The sequence below is a fragment of the Bombus affinis genome, chromosome 15, assembly GCF_024516045.1.
Source record: "Bombus affinis isolate iyBomAffi1 chromosome 15, iyBomAffi1.2, whole genome shotgun sequence".
Taxonomy (NCBI): domain Eukaryota; kingdom Metazoa; phylum Arthropoda; class Insecta; order Hymenoptera; family Apidae; genus Bombus; species Bombus affinis.
The window spans coordinates 109,732-133,092 of NC_066358.1; the positions used below are offsets into that span (position 1 = coordinate 109,732).

The 23,361-nt window shown below is 39.3% G+C and overlaps 1 protein-coding gene across 2 annotated transcripts; it reads left to right on the forward strand.

Annotated features, from left to right (window-relative positions):
• Positions 1-369: 369 nt before the first annotated feature.
• LOC126924770 (facilitated trehalose transporter Tret1-like) lies at positions 370-9,199 on the forward strand. Of its 2 annotated transcripts, XM_050739600.1 has the most exons (4): positions 370-544; positions 868-1,130; positions 6,530-6,668; positions 6,777-9,199. In XM_050739600.1, the coding sequence occupies exons 1-4, from the start codon at positions 466-468 to the stop codon at positions 7,586-7,588; spliced, it is 1,293 nt and encodes a 430-aa protein (XP_050595557.1). In that variant the 5' UTR covers positions 370-465; the 3' UTR covers positions 7,589-9,199. The 2 variants fall into 2 exon arrangements, with proteins under 2 accessions (XP_050595557.1, XP_050595556.1); XM_050739599.1 differs by having other exon boundaries at positions 371-544; positions 6,530-9,199.
• The last annotated feature ends 14,162 nt before the right edge of the window (positions 9,200-23,361 follow it).

The window sequence follows — 23,361 nt, forward strand, 5'->3', positions numbered from 1 at the left end:
TGGTTTCGACTATACATATATATTATTTCAATAAAATTTGAAAACTACTAGTGAACAGAAACTATTAACAAATTATCACCGCAGTAATTTTTCACGGAAAATTTTTCGTGTTCACGGAAAATGTATATGTTTATATCTAAATAATTTGATATAAGCTGATGACATTTCTTATCAAGATTGCGTGACGCAAACTCTTATTTGAGGATTACGGATCTACGTACCATCGCAAGAGGAAATGATACTGTCTACAGCGAATGTGTGTTTCTTTTTTCAAATATGACAGTTTACTATTACAAACACGATAAGCAGGATTTATGTCTGTTTTGCATTTTTTTGGTAGCAAGTTGTTGTCTCTCACGTTGATTAAATAATGTGATGAAACACGTTTAGTTCGTTTGACTCAGTTGTAGGTTAACATCCGTTGTATAATTTATTCTCGAAGTGTATGAAATATAAATTGTAAAGATGAGTATTGATGCAGACGGAAGGAAATATACATCACCAGATGGCTCAAAAACTTGGGAATATTTGGCTATTTTGACATGTAATTATACAATTATTTTGCTCTTCGATATTTTTTTTCAATTCTAAAGAAAAAGATCTATCAAAGACTTGAAATGAAAAATTACACATTCCACTGACAGTTATTCTTTATAGCGACAATTTTTTCTTAAATCTTAAGAAATCTGTTAGCCATAAAAAATAACATTGGAAAGAAAGTAACTAAAAAGAAAAAAACGCAGCCGGTTAAAGTTGTATTTTTGATTATATAATATCTATAATAATGATCTATAATAATATTGTCGAATTATTTTTCCTTATTGATACATATACCGTACATGTACATTACGTACATGAATCTATCAGGTTCCATTATGAGTGGTTGCATTGGATTCGTCGTAGGATGGAATTCACCAAGTATAGTAATATTAATGTCCGAAGACTCGCCTATTCCAGTCACAGCATCATCTGTTTCTACGTTGGTGGCAGTTGTGGCTGTTGGACATATGTTAGCGCCACCAATTAATATTTTTATCGTTGATAAATTTGGCAGAAAAAATACTCTGTTGTTTAGTGCTTTACCGCTCTTAGTCAGTTGGAGTTTAATTACTATCGCAACGTCTATTTGGGTAAGTTATATTAGAGGATGAGTCATGTCCATACAACAGTGGGTGAATTTGCATATTAAAATATGTAAAAGGCGTCATATGAATATACTCGAACGTCCTACTTATTTGAGTTTTCAAGTTATAAATGATTACAAAAAAATGTTCGAAGTTTTCACCTCGTTTTTTTTTTAAAGCATTGTTTAACAGTATTATCGCAAGCTGATAGATAGGGTAAGATGGACCCATTGCATGGCTACTGTGATACAGATCGTTAGATTTTTGTTTTTGGAATCGTTTAAAATCTATTGTGTATTCGATGCAAACGAATAATGTACATGATCGTACAGCGATGTGTTACAGCGCGCAATATCTAGATGATGTTGAGGTACAAAGCGGACACTTTGAACATCTTCTTTAATCGTGCATAACTCGAAAATTAAGGTATGTAGGAACATATACTTATAAGATTTGTACTTATTTTATTTTTGTGTAGATACGCCTTCTGAAATATGACGTGTATTTATAATTCACCGTATGTATTGATAAAAAAATATTAATTCGTTATATCAAATTCATTTCTTCTTTTTCAGCATTTAATACTATTCGTTTTTACCACGCTAGAAACAGACACATTGATTACATTTCCTATCCCGAATGATACACAAACCAACTAGGAACATTTTGTTTGTCCATTTTGAAATAACAATTATATTCGTTAATTTGCAAAAAGAATCAAAATTCTGATTTATTTCGAGTATAAGTTTGTAGTTCACATATATAAATGTTTATGAAAATCGATAAATATTTAAAAGAGGAATTAATAAAAGGTTATAATTTTTAAAATATTATCTAAACAAATGAATTTTTTAAAATTTGTTTACACATCTATGTTTTCCGTTCATAAACATAGAATTCTAACTGATATAATTATTCTATCTCTAGGAGTTCTAAGTTTCATTTTCACCAAAAAATGTAATTGTTTTAACAAAAATATAATACGTAAAATTTCCATAGTTCCGCGCAATATTTTATGCAATATGTAATATTAGAGTGATAAAAAGGACAACTGAACAATTGTAAGGTAAATATATGTCTTTATGTACACAATTCTTGAAATATGTGTGTATATTTACAGTAAGAGGATGGGGTAAAATATCCGTAGTTCAATTTAATATTGTACTATATTTAATCTATAGAACAAAATATTTTGTTTAAAAATTACATGTTAATACACATGTATTTGCCTTATTTCTGTGGATAACTTCAAAACTTCTTTCTTTCATACTTTCGATTAAAATTTGTAGTCACGATTTCTATGATAGCACACGCTTGTCTTATGCCACCCTTAAGATCTGGCATTTAGTATACTGCGTTGTATTTGCGTATATTTTGGGAGCTAATATTCCCCGAAGGATTTCAATTAGGAAATATGGGGGATCAGGAGGATGCATGGGCTACTGCTTATTTTTCGTTTGAAAATAATGGTTATATTGTCTTGCTGCAACATACAGTTTTCATAATCTTAGTTTTAATACCCAATGCATTAGAGATTTTGCAGTGTAGATAAATGCAACTTGTACCATAATAGTTAAATCATGACAGTAAAATTTAAACCCATTTGGTCCGTCATGGTTAAACTTTTTTTCGTCCGAAAGAATTACATTTTTTTACTTTTCATCCCAAGTCATATGATATTTCGCAAATGCGAGAAATGTTTATGATGTTACGTTAGGGGTATTTCCGAAATTTTTTCTATATGAATCGTTTAATGTTTCGCAAAACTTATTAGCAACGCCTTTTATTAACCGGTAGATTTTAATCTGCTCGTATTTAACTCGCTGTTAGATTCTCCTTTGTTTCAGTTCACAACATTAACGAAATGTGACTTCACGTAAGCTTCCCATTTTCGCTCTTTGGGTACTTTTCTTCATAGGATCGCCTAATAATTTAATAAAATTATTTATGAAATGATGTGATCTCTTTATTCTAAGGGCAATTTCTTTATGAGGGTCCTGCATCCTTGTAAGCTATAATTTTGGCCTTCTTCTCTTGATTTAGCAAAATATCTCTTGGGATATTTAAAATAAACTAAATTAACCTAAAAATATACTCTATTTAATTAAAATATAACAAATTTAATACTTTTCCAAATGCGCTCTCGCTACTTATACAGCTAAAGGTGATAAGAAAGAAAATTGTAACTATGGGAATTTCGATCACATTTGCAATATGATCAAATGTTACATTACTAATTAGAACAAGACGTAACAATCAAGAAACAGTGATAAAGAATACAAATATGAAATGATGACTTCAGCCATCAGAGTCGGGAGCTGTTCAGAACTGAATCAATAACCACCAAAGAAATAAAACTTTTAGTGGAACTATGGAGATTTCGTGTACTATACGCGCCCAACGTCTTTGGTAGCATTATTATTTATAATTTAAAAAAATTTATGAAATTTCATAAAAATCAGCGTGTCACGCTTAGGTGATGTTTTTTGTTAGATGTCTAAGGAACTGTCGTATTAGACTGCAGTACTGTATCCTTTAAGCGACCTTTGCACGATACACTCGCCCTTTTTCATTTTTCTGTTTTCCCGTTCTTTTCTTTCATTCAATATTACATAAGATTTCCAACAATTGAGAATTTTTGTGGTACCGCGTTAATTAATTTACAGACATCTAGCAAAGACTGAAATGTTTTATTAGAAATGAAAGTGATCGATAAGCATAATTTGGCCAAATGCACGATAAAATGCACAATGCCTAGCAATAAAGTTTAGACATTACACATTTTTGTTTACACATTTGCGTTCTCAAATCTAACATGAACCAAATACAAACATAATCAAAATCAAAACTAACCAAAACGTGGCTCAAGTATATTCCTAACATCTGAAAGTACATTACAAATATTATATAGTATATAATATTAATATTATAATATAATATAATATATAGTCTGTATATCTATGAAACAAATACCAAGCGATGGTTAATATATATAAATGTAATTCTTCAGAAATCAACTTTGAGTACATATCTGAAAATCACCGAAATAATAAAGAAGGATCGTTTTGTAAATAATTAATCAAAATTCATTTGCGGCTTATACATGATTTTAAATATTATTAGGCTTGGACAAATTTTATTTGGGACAATGATGAAAAGTCACAATTTGAAGTAATGGATCAATTACTTTAATTCACATTTTTATTTTATAAATAATATAGATTATTTTGTGTTTAGGATCAAATAAATTATTTTCAAGTAATTTCCATTTTAGATAATACTTTCAAACAAAATAATAAATAATTTGAATTTTAATATTAATTTGAGTTTTAGTTGTTGCATTTTGCATATGTTTCAGGCATAATCTAGTCAAATTATTTTACAACATAACAACATTTGTTCTCAGAATTATTTTTATTTCAATTGTCTTCGATCAATACTATCTGAATATGAGTACCTAGTAAAATCAGTGTTTCTGATGTAATTATTGATATAATAAAATCGAAATATTTGAGACATTGTTTCAAGAAACATTTATTAAAATATAAAATTCTATTTGATAGTTAAGTAATGGAATAATTCGAAGAAAAATCATTTACCTATTCAAACAAGCTAACTCGTAACTATTTCAAAACAAAATTTAACCAAACAAGAAATTTAATTTTAAGAAAAGAATTTAATTTTTAATAAACAACGATTTTATATACATACTTATGTATGTATACTTATGTATGTATGTATATTACTTTTTATACATCTCTATACGATTATATACTCTTTTCCCCTTAATATTGCCATCTTACTAAATTTTTCCCTACATTTGCTGTGTAAAGTTATTTTCGTCAAACTTTGGCTTTTGAAATACGCGCAATTTCTGACTTATTTTTTTTTATCATGTAATATCTTATGTAATAGCTTTCAAGATAAAGTCCAACAATTCCAGTTTTATGGTATAAACTTTACGCATAACTTTCAAAATAATTATCTTCCCACTTTAAAATTATCATTTTTCATATTATAAAAAAGGTTATAAATTCAAAACGAAACAAAATTGAATAATCATTCTCTATATCTATATTAATATATGTTAAAAATGAAATGTCTATTTATACACATAGGTACAACAGCTTTAATTATAGAATTCCAAGGTGAAACTGTAGAAAATTCGGATCCTCCGATTTGGATGACTTTTTGATATATTGCGAAACTCAATATGTTACAATATTTTCCTATACATGTAAAAGCTGGACGCACTTAATTTCTGACATATTCGCCAAAAGCTGCCGGTATCACTACAGTAAATTCTGCCTATAGTTGTACATTTGTAGCAGTGAATGCGTTAGCATTGGTTACCGTCCGCTGGCCGCTTATCTTTTGTTTATAAACGCATCTGTTAGAACTTACAACTCAAAAAAGTTCTTTTCGTAGTAATATCAATTATTCATTCGCGTAGTGTTTTTACAATTAATTTGTTATTATTTTATGTAAGCGTTGCCGACATTCCTGTGTAAACCCCCACGAACCGCAAAATCAATAACGTGGGGATGGTCACGTCTGGAAGGAAAATTACCAAATAACGAACTCGCGTGTCTTGCCCCCTATCGTTTCTCAGACGAATTATAAGAGCTTTTTCTTGGGAAAGTTGACACAGTTCATTGACCCAGTTCATCGAATCAGTTTCTTGAATCATTTCATTGAGTCAGTTCACTGAGACAGTTCACTGACCCAATTCATTGACTCAGTTTATCAAGTCAATTCATTTATACAGTCCATTGATACTTACTCTCAAGCTTATTTCGCTTTCAAACTCAAAATCATTTTACATCAAACACATTCAGCTTATATACAGTCCACTTCATGTAAATCTTACAGCTTTTTCGTATTGGTAAAATAATCAGCCTTTCCTTCCTGTGGCAAATAATCTTTGCTGCTGCTACATTCTTCTGAGCCTAGGGTCCAGAACATTTTGTGATCCTTTCGAGTCTAGCGTCTCGACCAATAAGTTTTAACAGACGTTTCTTACAGCCTCACATATGCACGTTATACTTTCAAGCACGATGCCTTTAAGCATGACCGACGAAAGTTTATAAGCAGAACATAATTGGCAACGGGTAATCAATACTAACGCACACGCAGCCACAAATGCACAACTATAGACTGAATTCATTATAGTGGCATCAGCAGTTTATCGCGAACATCTTTGAAACTAAACGAGTCACACCTTATATATATATAAGAAAATCTTATTCAGAATATCGACTTTTAAAATATATTCAAAATCATCGAGATCGGAGGGTAATTAGATTTTCTGCAGTTCCATTAAATTTTAAATCCTGTTTCTTTCTTTCTGTTCTTTCTTCGTCATTATATCATAATCCAGAAATAACTTCTTATTTTTTTTACAGGAACTATATGTGGCAAGATTTCTGGCTGGAATAACACTAGGATTATTTATCTGTGTCGCTCCAATATACATAGGTGAAATATCATCACCAGATACGCGAGGAGCTGGAGGTTCTCTAACGACTATCATCTATAACATCGGTATTCTTGTAACCTTCATAGTTGCACCGCATCTTTCATTATCTGCAATGGCAGGAGCTTTCCTGATCATTAACATTGGGTTTGTAATCATATTCTGGTTTATGCCAGAATCGCCGTACTTTTTCGTAATGAGGAATAGAATAGACGAAGCGGAAGAAGTTTTGGAGAAACTACGGGGCAAAAGTGACATTTCCGAAGAGCTTCAAACGATCGTCGATTCCCTTTCAAAAAAGGACAAGCAATCATCGAAAAGTGGAAATTTGAAAGATATCTTTACGTCGAAAGCAAATTTTCGTGCATTTCTTAGTATAATGCTGTTTGCAGTGACGCAACATTTTGGAGGTTTCTTTACGATTCTGACGTATGGGCAATTGATTTTTAAATCAATAAACAATATAATGTCAGATTATGTCGTAAATGTTGTAATTGGTGTAGTACAACTTATTTCTGCTCTTGTAACAACCCTGCTAGTCGACAAATTTGGTCGTAAACCACTAATACTTGCGTCAGGTGTCAGCGCTGCAATTTGCAATTTCGTGATCGGTTTTTATTTCTTTTCGAAAGAATATATGCACGCAGATGTGCTATCGGTTTCATGGATTCCATTTATATCATCTCTTATATTAATTTTCACTTTCAATTGCGGCTTATTATGTTTACAGATTATTCTAATGTCAGAAATCTTTGCAACTGAGATTAAAGCAATAAGCACATGTCTCGTCGGTGTAATCGGCGGATTGCTTGCTACATTAGGAAGTAAACTTTATATATGGATAGCAATAACTTTGAATTACGGTCATTCGCTTCCTTTTTTTGTGTATTTTATAATCGTAGCAGTTTGTACAGCAATTATATTGCATGTTACCCCTGAGACAAAAGGTAAAACATTCGCGGAAATCCAAATAGAGTTGAAAAAGTAATTACCATTATATTTTTTCATTCGTTGTCTAGTAAGAACATTGACGATAACTTCCAATGTGGATGTTAATAAAATAAGTGATTCACAGAAAATGTATTCACAGAAGAAAATAAACACTTAATAATAAGGTACATGGCCAAAAATATTCTATGATAGTATAGCAATATGTATAGCAATAGTATAGCAATGCAATAATAATAGCTAATAATAGTATTCAATGCAATACTAAGAATCAAATACTCTCCTAAACTATGGGAACTAGCACAGATCATAATGTTACCTAAACCAGGCAAAGACCCACACCAAACTGCATCTTACAGACCAATATCACTACTTCCTGTGTTTTCCAAAATACTGGAAAAAATAATATATGACCGCATAAAACCAATAATAGAGAAGGAAAAATTAATACCAGATCACCAATTTGGATTCAGAAACGAACATTCCACGATAGAGCACAGACTCATTAACGAAATAATACCAGCATTAGAAAACAAACAATACTGCACAGCCCTCTTTATGAACATAAAGAAAACACATGACAAAATAAACCACGAAAGCCTACTACAAATAATCAGGAAACAATTTGCGGAACAAATATACCAATTAATAAAATCTTACTTAAGCAGTAGAACCTTCGTAATAAAAATCAAGGACACATATTCTGAAGTTAAAGACATCAAGGCAGGGGTACCACAAGGAAGCGTCCTAGGCTCAATACTATACACATTATACACGGCGAACATACCAACAACTACCAACAGCACAGTACTGACATTGGCGGACGACACAGCTATACTAATCAGGCATACTAACCCAGAAACGGCAGTCAAAATACTACAAGAACATATCACAAAAATAGAAAATTGGCTACAAGAAAAACAAATAAAAGCAAACCCCAATAAATGCAACCACATTACATTCACGCTACGAAAAAAGATACCACCAAACATCCTACTGAACGGCACGCATATAACACAAACAAGGCAAGTCAAATACCTAGGACTCCACTTAGATACACAACTCACATGGAAACAGCATACTAAATCAATAATAGACAAAATACAGACAACAAGGAGACAAATGAATTGGCTAACAAGTCGAAAATCCAAATTAAGCATAGAAAATAAATTAAAAATATACAAAACGATCATAAAACCAATCTGGACGTACGGAATACCACTATGGGGGACAGAAGCAATGAGCCATATAAACAAAATAGAGACAATACAAGCTAAAATTCTTAGAACGATAGTAAACGCCCCATGGTACGTTAGAAACGAGAACGGAGGGACCTGGGAATACCAACGGTCAAAGAAGTAATTAGCAGTTATGCGGAAAGATACAAAGAAAGAATAGCATGTTGCTATTCTTTCATACCCAAACCGGCTAGCTGCGGAAATGATCAACACCTCAAATATGGAAAGAAGGATAAAAAGGAAACACCCAGCAGACTTACAAAGGATATAACTTAGCAAACGCGAGGATGGTACCCCGCTGGGGGTAGCCACCAACATGTTAATATAACTGTTAAAAAATTCTACCAAATGTCCAAATTGGACAAATTGTGAATAAAAAGAAATAAATAAAAAAAATATCTTCAAAAGAAAAAGATTCAGCCTATTTATTTCGTATAATTTCCTTCTTGACCATCTTGTTTCTTTTAATTTCTGTTTTTTATCTGTATCCCTTTTTTTATTTTTCTTGTTTTTTGCAAACTGTCTATCTATTAAACTATCTATTAAAACAGTGGCTTTAAGGCATTTCCTTGTGGTTATCTTACGAATATTTGCTTCAGCGAATTGTCTGACAATTTCTGACTAAAACATTTCATTTGTGGAAGTCGGTAGCTGAAAAAAAATCATTATTCCAAATGTAAATGATAGATGATGATTGGTTAGTGCAGATGCAGATGCCTGTTCTATTTTACTCACAATTTCAGTATCCAACAACCCCTTGTTTTTTGCTCTTCTTACGTTCCTATAAGATATCCTTATCGATCCTCTTACGCCTTTGTTAATGTGCAAATTCACTTGCTTATTGTTCGTTCATATTCTTTGATTTCCCACATCTTCTTTATCGAAAGTAATCATAGATCCGTTTCGATCGTTTTTCTGATAATTCGATACAGTACTGTACCTACTCGATAACCAAATCTACAGATTTACATCTAATGTTAGAGACCATAGTACTTTTTTCCTTATTAATCCGGAGGCCTAAAAACCGGAACAATTTTTCCGTCTTTGTAATATTCCTTTTACATGTCTCGAAATTATTCCCAATGCATGGAATATCATCCAAAAAGATCACTGAGATTAGTCCCTATGACCGTAAATAGTTGACGACAAGTTTTAATAATTTCGTAAAAATAAATGGGCTTATGATTAAAACGAAAGGTAGGCAAAAAACCTGAAAAAGGCGACTTTACCACCTGAACTGCAAATATTTCCGGTTCCTTTCACATGATAGGATTGCATAGCAAACGTCGTCTAGATTAACTATACTCCTCCAGCGGGCTATCGCCTGAGGTTGGAGAGGGCTGAGATCGAGGTCGGAACCAGCATGAAATACCTGGGCCTGACCCTTGACAGTCACTGGACCTTCCGCGCTCACTTCGAGCGCCTGGCACCATCGGTCGAGGAGATGGCGAATGCATTAGACGTCTGCTGCCTCGGCTGGGCGGGCCCTGGAGTGCGCCGTCTGTACGCCGGCGTGGTGCGATCGAGGCTCCTTTATGGAGCTCCGATCTGGGCAGAGGACTTGATGGCCAACCGCCGTAGCCTCCTGAAGGTCAGGAGGTTGCACAGGACGGTGGCCATCAGGGTAGTGAGGGGCTTCCGCACCATTTCGGCGACAGCAGCGGCGGTGCTCGCCGGGTTCCCCCCGCTCGAACTGCAGGCACTGAGGTGTCGCGAAATTTACCTCCACACGCGGGGTCTGTCGGACGGGGTCGGGACGGTGGGCGACGACGACGTTGAGGGTCGGGCTCGACGGGCCCTGCTCGACAGATGGCGTGTCAGCCTCGACATGAGGACGGGCGCGCCGAGGCTAAGGGTTCTCGTGGCCGTCCTTCCAAACTGGGATGTTTGGTTGGATGGGGCCGGGCCCCCCCTGACTTACAGAATGACGCAGGTGCTCACCGGGCACGGGTGCTTTGGCGAATACTTGCACCGAATCAGGAAGAAAGCGACCGCGCGTTGCCGCCACTGCGATGCGAGTGTGGATTCGGCGCAGCACACGTTAGAGTCCTGTTCGACATGGGCGCGGCTGCGCCGCGATCTCATCGCGGAAATCGGGTGGGATCTTTCGCCACAGGCGATTCTCGCGGCACTGTTGGCGAGCGAGAGAGGGAGGAGGGCCGTGACCTCCTTCTGTGAGCAGGTTATGCTTCGGAAGGAGGCAGCGGAAAGAGTGAGGGTGCGGAGCTCCCACCCCGAGAGGATCGACCGGCGGGGGTGCGGCAGACGCCGCGGGCACGCTTGGACAAGGCGCTCCAGGACCGCCGTTCCCCCCGGTGGGGGTCAAAGTTAGGTGCTGATAGATTAGCTCCTCGGGACCGCCAGGCAGTCCGGTAGGGGAATCGGACTGCCTTGTACGGCGGCTCTGGAGACAATGCATTTTGTGCGCGTGAGGGGCCCGTTGTGTCGCTCGCACCGGTTCCCGGGCCTCTTTCGATCGCAGCCGAGCCGTCATCGTGGAGGTTTTAGTCGGTTGGAGTCCGGCACTACCACGCCACTCCCCCCCCCCCCCCCCAGAAGTGGCTTGGTGTCCGTGCAGATTTCCTCTACGTAAAAAAAAAAAAGAAAAAAAGCTCAACTGTACTCGTGTAACAACATAGGAAAATTAATTTCTCTGCCGTTCTTATACCTTTCATTTTGAAATGCAACTCCTAAGCTTTGTTGCTTTTTAAGATGCTTCTTGTTTCTTTGATTACCCCCAGCAGTAATCAAAGCAATCCTCGACTGTGTTTGTTTATGCGCAGATACGAATCTGCGATCAACTTTTCTGCATCACCCAACCTCTCAATTAAAACCTTGTGGATGCTTTCTTTCTCTTCTATTAAGGTAGACATGGTCCATCCAATGATGCTCAGAGCAGAACCTACAAGCTTATGTCTTCTGCTCATACGATGGCCTCTGGCTTACAAATATTTTAGTAGTTTTAGTGCAATCTGCAGGTTAACCTTCGGCACTTCCAATTGCGTGAAGCAATTGCGTGAGAGTATTTTTTCAATAATCTCTTCTATACCTCCTTCTCATTTCCATTTAGATATCAGTATCTCATTTGCTATATAGTGATGGATACAGCTTTGTCTTCAACTCATTTAACATTAGAGAATCATTGTCTAGAATTTCTTCAAGTTCACTCTCTAACTATTGTTTGTCAATCTAGAGAAAAATAAAATGAGAGAGAGAGAGAGAGAGAGAGAGAAAGAGCACAGTTTGGTTCTACTTGCACGTCGCACATTGATGTAAAATCTCCAAAACGTAGAAAAGAATAAAATATTTATATCATAAAAATTATAATATTTTGCGGCTTTTAATATAAAATGTAATGTATACATAGAAAAAATTAATTAAGGGAGAAGAGATAAACGAGTTGAAAAAATTATTGCTTCTTATATCTTTTTCAATAAAGTAGATTATCTTATTATTAACGACCTGGACACACTGATACGTGCAGCTAAGAGAAATTATCCAGCGATGATGATCGCCGGCGACTTCAATTCAAAGGCCACCGCGTGGGGTGGCAGGGCGAATGACCGCAGGGGAACTTGCCTCCCGGATATGACAATGAAGAATGGAATTGTATCAATTAGAATGACGCGCGCGGATTACACGTTCTCTAGAAACGGGGGAACAAGTTTCATTGACGTGATCAGCGTGAGCAAGAGACTGACGAGGAAGTATGTCGGTGGGAAGATACTATATAATTTTAAGACTGCAAGGACGAGGCATAATGACGAGAATTTTAAATACCCAACAAAGGACACTGACATGGAGAAATTTCTTTTAGTATTTGATGATAATTAGAATAATTTATTGGAAGACAATAAGAGCGACAAAGAGGCACACGGTGATCGTTTGCAGAAGGCACTGGAGATGATATGAGCCTCGGAATTGAAAAAGGTTTATCCACCGACAGGGAAGAGATGCATCAACTATTGGTGGAATGCTGAAATCGACAATTTTAGAAGAATGACGATGAAGAGCAGGAGAAAGGCGCTGAGAGCCTGGATGAGAGGCACAAACGACGCGGCCCGATTGGGCGAAGAATTTAAGGCGAACAAGAAGTTGGCGAGGATAATTAAGAACGCCAAGGAAAGGTATTGGAAGGAATTCTGCGCGACGCTGATTCGGGATCCATGGGGGAGGCCGTACAGGGTTATCATGTCCAGGATGGCTAGGAGAACGAGGACGGAAGGCCTCCACGTGGATAGGATCCGTGACATAGTTGACGAGCTCTTCCTGACGAGGCCGACGGGAAGTAATGACGGTAGATCTAGAAATTTGAACGAAGGTGGTGATGTGGATAACGATGGCTGCAGGATTATGGTGGAAAACTTGCGGGACGCCGGCAAGAGGATTAATCAGAAGAAGGCGGTCGGTGCAGATGGTATACCAGGGACGGCGGTCAGAGTATTGATAGAAGAAGGAGCAGAGGAAGTACTGAGGGCATTAAACGCGGTGAACACTGAAGGCAAGATTCCGGCAAAATGGAAGGAAGCGAGTGTGGTCCTCATTCCCAAACCGGATAGGGACCCAGCACTAACTTCAACATTCCAGCCGACCAACGTGCTCCTAGCACTGAGTAAAGTCTAGGAGCACATGTTTAAGGGTCTAATCGAGAAAAGTCTGGGGCTGGACCCATTTCATGAAGACCAATATGGGTTCAGAAGAAGGAGAAGTACCGTGGGCACCCTGCGCCGTGTGGTTGATCTTGCCGAGTGAACCAAAAGAAGAAACAGAATAACTGTGTTGGTAGCAGTTGACGTGAAGAACGCGTTTAATACCCTCAGTTGGAGCGTAATTTTGAGGGAAGTGGATGTTAGAGGGATACCCAAGAAACTGTTGACGCTTCTCGAAAATTATTTGGAGGACAGAAGGATTATAGTGAGAGCGACGGGAGGAAAAGTTAGGAGGAACGTGTACGCAGGTGTCTCTCAGGGATCAATACTGGGGCCGCTGCTTTGGAACCTGATGTACGACGGGCTATTAAAGAAGTTAAAGGCGATTCCTCACCTGAACGCGGTGATATTTACCGACGACTTAGCAGTCATACTTGACGTGGCTAAGCAGGAAGAGGCGACCACGAAGTTTTCCGATGCGATGGGTGTGATTTCGCAGTGGTGTGCCCATTGTGGGTTAGGGATTGCTCATGAGAAAACTGGGGTGATATTCTAGACGGGCAAACGAACCCCCAAGGTAACCGAGATAAAAGTGGAGGGATACCTCCTGATAATGAGATAGGAAGTACCTTGGAGTCCAGCTGAATTGTAAAAGAAGGTTCGGAGCTCACTTGGAAAAGATGTGCGGCTGACGCCCTTATGGGAGCATTTAAATCTTTGCTCCCCTATGTCAACGGGCCCACCGTCTTTGTTAGAAGACTCTATTATGAGGTCAGGGAGTCGACGGTGTTATATGCGGCGTCTGTATGGGCCAAGGTAGTAGAAATTAGGAAGAATAGGAACATCTTGAAGAGGGCCCAAAGGGCAGCATTGACAGGAGTTTCGACGGCCTACCGTACAGTGTCCCATGCAGCACTGTGCGTACTTATGGACATTATGCCCATTTATTTCACAGCGGAGTTTGGGCCGAAAATGACAGAGGAAATGGATTATGGCATCATGGAAAAATGGAAGGAGAAGTGACGATTTTACAGAAAAGACAATTGTACGAAGCGACTGGTAGCGGATGTATGTTTATTTAGAAGATATAGAAGGAATATTGATCACGTCACCATGCAGATCCTGGCAGGGCATGGAGTTTTTAATGTGTATTGTAAAATGATTAAATAACGAGGACCACTCCAGATGTTGGGACTGCAATGGTGGTGATGACGCTGAACATATGCTATTCCACTGCCCAAGGTGGATACGTGAGAAGACGGAACTTGAAAATTATGTCGGCACCCACTAACAACGGAATACTTAATAGTTAACTGTGAAGAAGGAACACGACTGAGCAAGGTTTCAGGCCTTGTGCAGAAAAATCATGTTAGCAAGAATTTTTTTTTTATTTATTAAAATATTTACAATCAACTCTCGTTGAGAATTTTCAGTAACTTCATTTGGCGTGATACAATGACATGGCTTATAATAGTTTTATATTGTTGGTTCTAATAGAATCTAAGGATTTAATCTGGAGGGTATTTTCTTTTTAGTCTGCGGATCTGGTCGGTCGTGTCTAGTAGTTGGGTGACTAGTGGGTTGTGGTGGTTGTTGACTCTTGTGTTATATCTGCTTCTGGACTTGTGTATTTCATCTTTAACTGTAGGTATCTTGAAGTCACGGTGGATTGTTTCGTTGGTAACATACCAGGGTGCATTTAATAGAGATCTCAGCGTTTTTGATTGGAAGCGTGGGAGTATTTTAATGTTGGAATTACTTGCTGTTCCCCATAGTTGGATTTCGTAGGTCCAGACTGGTTTTATTACGGCCTTATAGAGCGTAATTTTGTTCTGCGTGCTTAGGTTGGAGCGACGGCCAATGAGCCAATAAAACTTCTTGAGTTTGCCCCTGAGTTGTTTAGATTTGTCTACGATATGTTGTTTCCAGGATAATCTCCTGTCCAAAGTCATGCCCAGGTATCTGACTGTGTGCTTGTTAGAAACTGTTATATTGTTAATGGAAACCTGTGGGCAGGTTTGTTTTCGCAGCGTGAAGGTTACATGAGTGGCTTTTTTTTCATTAATTTTGAAGCCCCATTTATAGAATCACTTTTCCATTAAGTCGAGACCTAGCTGGAGAGTGGATGAGGCTGTTGTCGGGTTGGCGTGGGACGACAATAGCGTTGTGTCGTCGGCAAATGTTGCTATGGTTATTCCTGTTGATATTTACCAATATCAACTTACCAGTCGGCAGTGTAGATGGAGAATAGAAGGGGCCCGAGGACACTGCCTTGGGGTATGCCCGCTTCTATTGGAAAAGTTGTGGTAATGGCGTCTGCGTATTTAACCATGAATTGCCTATTGGTTAGGTAGGATTTTAGGATGGAGTAGTAAGTGTGTGGTAGGACCTTTTTAAGTTTGTAAAGAAGCCCTTCGTGCCATACTTTGTCGAATGCCTGTTGAATATCAAGGAATACCGCTGAGCAGTATTTTTTCTTTTCGAAGGTTTGGCTGATATTGTGTGTTATTCGGTGGATTTGCTCTATTGTGGAATGCTGCTTCCGAAAGCCGAATTGATGATCTGGCAAAGTTTTCAGATCCTCCATTAGTGGAAGGAGTAGATTCGTTAGCAACTTTTCGAATAGTTTTGACAAAGTGAGTAGAAGACTAATTGGGCGATAGGAGCTAGTGTCGTGTATTGGTTTTCCGGGTTTAGGGATGAGTGTAATTTGTGACGTTTTCTAGGTTTTGGGATAGTATTCGAGGCGAAGACTTGCGTTAAAGATTGAAGAGATGAGCGCAATCCCTTTTACAGGTAGTTCCTTAATTGCTTTGTTACTTACTTGATCATGTCCTGGTGCTTTCCTGGTGTTCAGACGTTGGATTAATTCAGTAACTCCTAGAGAAGTGAAAGGTTTAATGGGGAGAGACATTTGGAAGGGAGAATGCAGGTATTCTGTTATTTCAGGTGTGGGGTTTGAAAACGTTGGATAGGTAGTTGGCGAAGAGGTTGGCTTTTTCTATAGAGCTTCGTGCCCATCCGCCTTGCGGACAACAAATTGATGGGATTATTTGGGGGGGGGGGGGGAGGACGCGTGAGTTTCCTGGGAGCCTTCCATAGTGAGTAGTTGGAGTCGGTAGTGGGGGACAAATTGACGAGGTACTTTTGGAAACAGTCGTTTTTGACTTTTTTAATGATTTTGGTTAACTTCCTGGTTGCGTTGTTTAGCTTGCGTTTGTCGTCCGGTGTTCTATGGGTTTGCCATACTCTTCTTAGTCTTCGTTTTTCTGTAATTTTGTTTAATATGTAATGGGGATATTCGTGTTTGCTGGCAGAAGTCTTAGTAGGTGTTGAGGAGCGGATGGCGTTTATTATGCTCGCGTTTAGGTATTCTGTGGCAGTTTCGATATCTGTCTTTGTTTTTAGTGAGATTGAGGCAGAGGTTGAGCGGTTAAAGATTTCTCTAAAGAGCTGCCAGTTGGTGAGTTGATTGTGAATAAGGCTATTAGGTGGGTTCTCGATTATTGCTGAACCGACTGTTGTTATTACGGGGAAGTGGTCGGAAGAGAGTTCAGTCGAGAAGTTGATTTGGACGTATCTGGGAGAGATATTTTTGGTTATGAAGAAGACGAGTAAATCGGGGATTTTGTTAGTGTCAGTGGGCCAGTATGTGGGTTCATATGTGGTGTGGTAGTTGAGATTGTTGGTGGTTATGCTTTGCAGGAGGTTTTTGCCTCTTGCTGTGACAAGTCTGCTGCCCCATTGGATATGTTTGGCGTTATAGTCTCCTCCAGCTATGAATCTGTTGCCTAGGGTGTCAAATAGGCTGTCGAAGTTCTCTTTTGCAATCGAGTGTCTGGGAGGGCACTATACTGCTAGGGTGGTGATTGTACCATGGCGGTCTTCTATTGCTACGCTTGTGGCTTGAAGGTAGTCTTTCTGGAATGATGGAAGCTCGTAGTGCTTAATGCTGGATTTGATGATAATTCCGGTGCCGTCGTGTGCCTTTCCACTGGGGTGTTGTGTGTAGTAGAAGTTGTAGCCGTGTATTTTGAGGTAGCTTTTGTCGGTGAAGTGGGATTCGGATTTGAGCAATACATCGATTTGCTGTTGTTTTAAGAATAGTTCTAGTTCAAATTTGTTCTGAGCTAGACCGTTGGCGTTCCACAGAGCTATTCGCATTGGTATTATTTTGCATCTGTGCGTATGAGTTTGTCCATGAAGAGTGTGAGAGGTGACAGCAAGTTGTTAATTTGCTCAGATTGCTTCTCGATAAGTTTTTCGAGTCTGGTGAAGTTGTCTGTGTTTTGTAGGGTGGGAGCACTATTTTCTGTGTGTTCACTGTGGGTTTTCGAGTTGTTTACGTTTCCTTGTGTTGCCTGCGCATAGGATATTGATGGTGTGCTGAGTTTTTGGGGTCTTGGTTCCTGTATGGTAATCTCCTTGGTTCTTCGCTTTGGATACTTGATATTATGTAGCGTTTTATAGGCTGAGCATCCTTTGTTGTTCGCAGGATGCTCTCCTTGACAGTGGATGCACTTCGCGGGGGTTTCAGGGGATTTAGTGCATTGGTCAGTGGGGTGATTACCTGCACATTTTACGCACCGGAAGTTATGATTGCAGTATTTCTGCGTGTGGCCGCACCTTTGGCACGTTTTGCATTGTACTATTTCTTTCTTTACAAGGGGTGGCTCGAACTTAACTATTGAGTTCATCAGCCGATTGACGTTGTAGATTTCTTTGTTATTTCTTTTTTGTTTTAAATCTACGAAGAATGGCGATAGGTGATTTTTTGTGACTCTATGTCTAATGTTGTTGATGTTGGTTACCTCGTGGCCAAGAGTTTGGAGTTCGAACTTTAGTTCGTCTAGGCCGACTAAATGGTGAATATTGCGTAGCACCACACGAAAAGGTCTTGCTTGCTTGAGCTGATATGTGTGGTATTTTGCATTCAAAGTTTTTAGCAACTTAGTTAACTTTCCATACGCGTCTGGGTGGGTCGGCAGAATTTTCACGTGATTGTTGTTAATTTTTAAGTTGTAGTCCTCTTTGCTGATATTCAATGGTCCTTATCATTGTCTGAATGTCGATTACGTCGTCAATGAATATTGGCGTGGGAGGGGGAATTCTTTGGGTATGGTGATTATTTACCGTTTCGGTTGTATTCATGGAGTCTTCCGTAGACTCCAGTATTGAGAATCTATTGAAGGTGGTCACCTGGCTGGCTGGTGGTTTAGTGTGACTCTTGTTTACATTTGTCTTGGTTGGTTCCAGCTTGCGTTTTTTCGTGTTATGGTTGTTTACCAGGATAGATGTGTTGCCCCCTTGCCACGGGGGAGGAAAAACGGCGGTGTTATAATTTAGCTCCGGAGAGCCTGTTGGGAATGATAGAGCCATCATCGAGCTAGTTAATTCAGTGTGAAAGAACTAGCCGAGAGACTGTTAACCCTTAGCTAGGTTAGTTGGATTCGCTTTCGACAGATGGGCGTCACGTGGAGTTTTGTGAACTTCACAGAGCATTGGACACACGTCCGCACGTTTCGGCACTCACCAGCACGTGAAAATTCTGCCGACCCACCCAGACGCCTATAGAAAGTTAACTAAGCTGCTAAAAACGTTAAACGCTAAATTCCACACTTATCAGCTCAAACAAGAAAGACCTTTTCGTGTGGTGCTACGCAACATCCACCACTCAGTTGACCTAGATGAACTAAAGTGCGAACTTCAAAATCTTGGCCATGAGGTAACAAACATAAGCAACATTAATCATAGAATCTCAAAAAACCCACTATCACTATTCTTCATAGATTTAAAACAAAAAGGGAACAACAAAGAAATCTACAACGTCAACCGGCTGATGAACTCCATAGTTAAGTTCGAACCACCTCTCGTAAAGAAAGAAATAGTACAATGTAAAAGGTGCCAAAGGTACGGCCACACGCAGAAATACTGCAACCATAACTTCCGGTACGTAAAATGTGCAGGTAATCACCCCAATGACCAATGCACTAAATCCCCTGAAACCCCCGCGAAGTGCATCCACTGTCAAGGAGAACATCCTGCGAGCAACAAAGGATGCTCAGCCTATAAAACGCTACATAATATCAAGTATCCAAAGCGAAGAACCAAGGAGATTACCATACAGGAACCAAGACCCCAAAAACTCAGCACACCATCAATATCCTATGCGCAGGCAACACAAGGAAACGTAAACAACTCGAAAACCCACAGTGTACACACGGAAAATAGAATTCCCACCCCACAAAATACAGACAACTTCAACAGACTCGAAAAACTTATCGAGCAGCAAACTGAGCAAATTAACAACTTGCTGTCACCACTCACACTCTTCATGGACAAATTCATACGCACAGAAGTAAAATAAAACCAATGCGAATAGCTCTGTGGAACGTCAACGGTCTAGCTCAGCACAAATTTGAACTAGAACTATTCTTAAAACAACAGCAAATCGATGTGATGCTTATATCCGAAACCCACTTCATCGACAAAAGCTACCTCAAAATACACGGCTACAACTTCTACCACACCCAACACCCCAGCGGAAAGGCTCACGGCGGCACCGGAATCATAATCAAGTCAAACATCAAGCACTACGAACTACAACCATTCCAGAAAGACTACCTCCAAGCAACAAACGTAGCAATAGAAGACTGTCATGGTACAATCACCACTTCAGCTGTATACTGCCCTCCCAGACACTCCATGGCCAAAGAAGACTTTGACAGCTTCCTGGACACCCTGGGCAATAGATTCATAGCTCGAGGAGACTACAACGCCAAACACACCCAATGGGGCAGCAGACTGGTTACAGTAAGAGGCAAAAACCTCCTCAACAGCATAATAACCAACAACCTCAACTAGCTTACCACATGCGAACCCACACACTGGCCCACCGACACAAACAAAATACCCGATCTCCTTGATTTCCTCATAACTAAAAATATCTCGTCAAGACACGTCCAAATCAATTCCTCGACTGATCTCTCCTCTGATCGTTCCCCCGTGATAACAGTCAGTTCAACTATCATCGAGAATACACCTAATGGCTCCATTCACAACCGACACACCAACTGGCAGCTCTTTAGAGAAGTCTTTACACACACAACTTCAGCCTCAACTTCACTAAAAACCAATGAAGAAATCGAAGCAGCCACGGAATACTTAAACACGAGCATAATAAACGCTATCCGCTTCTCCACACCGGCAAAAACGTCCATCAGCAATCACGAATTCCCCCAGTACATACTAAAAAAAATAGCTGAAAAACGTAGACTAAGAAGGATATGGCAGACCCATAGCACACCGGAGGACAAACGCAAACCAAACAACGCAACTAGAAAACTATCCAAAACCATAAAAAACTACAATAATGACCGTTTTCACAAATATCTCGCCAGCTTGTCCCCCACAGCCGACTCCAACTACTCACTATGGAAGGCCTCCAGGAAACTCACGCCCCACCCCCCACAAATAATACCTCCAATCCGCCGTCCGCAGGGTGGATGGGCGCGTAGCCCTATAGAAAAAGCCAACCTATTTGCCAAACACATGACTGAATTTTTCAAACCCTATTCCTCCATAGCCGCAGCGGACGTTACCGAATACCTGCACACTCCCTTCCAAATGTTCCCTCCTATTGAACCCTTCACTTCCGCAGAGATCATAGAAGCAATCAGTCGCCTAAACCCCAAGAAAGCAGCAGGTCACGACCTAATAGGAAATAAAGCAATTAAGGAACTTCCCGTAAATAGGGATTGCACTCATCGCATCAATCTTTAACGCTATCCTCCGCCTTCAACATTTTCCGAAGGCTTGAAAAATCTCACTGATCACCCTCATCCCCAAACCCGGTAAACCAATATATGAAACCAGCTCCTATCGCCCAATCAGTCTTTTACCTACCCTGTCTAAACTATTCGAGAGGATGCTCACGAATCGTCTCCTTCCACTCCTAGAAGAATTGAAAACACTCCCAGATCACCAATTCGGCTTCCGAAAACAACACTCAACAGTAGAGCAAATCCACATGATCAGCCCAACCCCTGAAAAGAAAAAATACTGCTCAGCGGTATTCCTAGACATCCAACAGGCATTCGATAAAGTATGACATGAAGGGCTACTCTACAAGCTTAAAAAAATCCTATCCCACCCATACTACTCCATCTTAAAATCCTACCTAACCAACAGACAATTCATAGTTAAATGCCTAGACGCCACTTCCGCAACATTCCCAATAGAATCCGGCATACCACAAGGTAGTGTCCTCGGACCCCTACTGTTCTCCATCTACACTCCCGACTTACCCATATCAAACGAGGTAACAGTAGCAACATTTGCCGACGACACAGCACTATTAGCTACCCACGCTGACCCGACAATTGTCTCATCCACTCTCCAGCCAAGTCTCGACTCCATGGAAAAGTGGTTCCAAAAATGGGGCTTCAAAATAAACGAAAGAAATCCTCTCATGTAACCTTCACGCTCCGAAAACAAACCTGCCCCCAGGTCACCATTAACAACACAATAATCCCAAGCAAGGGCTCCGTAAGATACCTGGGCATGACCCTGGACAGGAGGCTAACTTGGAAAAAACATATCTCAGGAAAAACAAAGCAATTAAAGGAAAAACTAAGAAAATTCTATTGGCTCACGGGCCGACGCTCCAAACTAAACATACAGAACAAAATAACCCTCTACGAGGCCGTAATAAAACCTGTCTGAACCTACGGAATCCAACTATGGGGAACAGCAAGTAATTCCAACATTGAAATACTCCCACGCTTCCAATCAAAAACGCTGAGATCTCTATTAAATGCACCCTGGTATGTTACCAACGAAACAATCCACCTTGACCTCAAGATACCTACAGTCAAAGATGAAATACACAAGTTCAGAAGCAGATATAACACAAGAGTCAACAACCACCACAACCCACTAGTCACCCAACTACTGGACACGACGGACCAGATCCGCAGACTAAAAAGAAAATACCCACTAGATTAAACCCTTAGTCCTACTAGAATCAACAATATAAAGCTATTATAATCCATGTCATTGTATCACGCCAAATTAAGTTACTGAAAATTCTCAACGAGAATTGATTGTAAATATTCTAATAAATAAAAAAAAAAAAAGTAGTGGTTTGTGGATCCTCCTCCGTATGACTTTTGAGGTTGCTGTTGTTGATAATGTGTGGTGTGAATGTGTTGCAGAGGTGGTTGGAGAATTCTTCAGCTTGTTCTTCGTTGCTTCTTGCCCATGTGTTATCTGCTTTTCTGATTGCCGGGACGGGTATTATTGGCTTCCTTATTTTTTTCGTGACTTTCCATAGTGAATAGTTGGTGTTCTCGTGTGTGGAGAGTGTCCCTATGAACTTTGCGAATTCGTTATCGTTGTGCTCCTTTATTTTGTTTTTTATTTCCTTTGCAAGTTTGTTTAAGTGTTTTTTGTTTTCTCGGGTTCTGTATTTTTGCCATTTTGCTTTTGCTTTTCTTTTTTCTTTGATTTTGTCGAGTATTTCTTGCGGGATTGTTATTGTTTGTCTGCTGGTTGGTTCGGGAGTAGTGGTTGTCCTTGCTGCTTCCTGAATAGTTGCTGTCAATGTTGCTACTGCCTGTTCTATGTGTTCAGGAGTTTTTAACGGGATGTTGCAGTTTATTTTGTTTTCTATTATTTCTTTGAAGGTTTGCCATCTGGTGGTTTTGTTGCATAGTGTTTCTGGTTTGCTATAGTGAATTGGTTTGTTTCTGTATTCAATTATTATGGGTGTATGATCGGAGCTGAGCTCGAGGTTGGGTGTTATTTTTAGTTTATTTGTGTTTAGTCCCCTTGTAACTGCAAAGTCCAGAAGATCTGGTTTTTTGTTCAGGTCAGTCGGCCAATGTGTCGGTGTTCCTGTGGATAATATATTGAGGTTATTATTT

Bases quoted from the DNA above. Each gene is read 5' to 3' on its own strand.
- LOC126924770 (XM_050739599.1), top strand. From the start codon at position 466: ATGAGTATTGATGCAGACGGAAGGAAATATACATCACCAGATGGCTCA. The intron at 545-867 runs GTAATTATACAA...TGAATCTATCAG, and splicing joins ATATTTGGCTATTTTGACAT to GTTCCATTATGAGTGGTTGC. The intron at 1,131-6,529 runs GTAAGTTATATT...TTTTTTTTACAG, and splicing joins CTATCGCAACGTCTATTTGG to GAACTATATGTGGCAAGATT.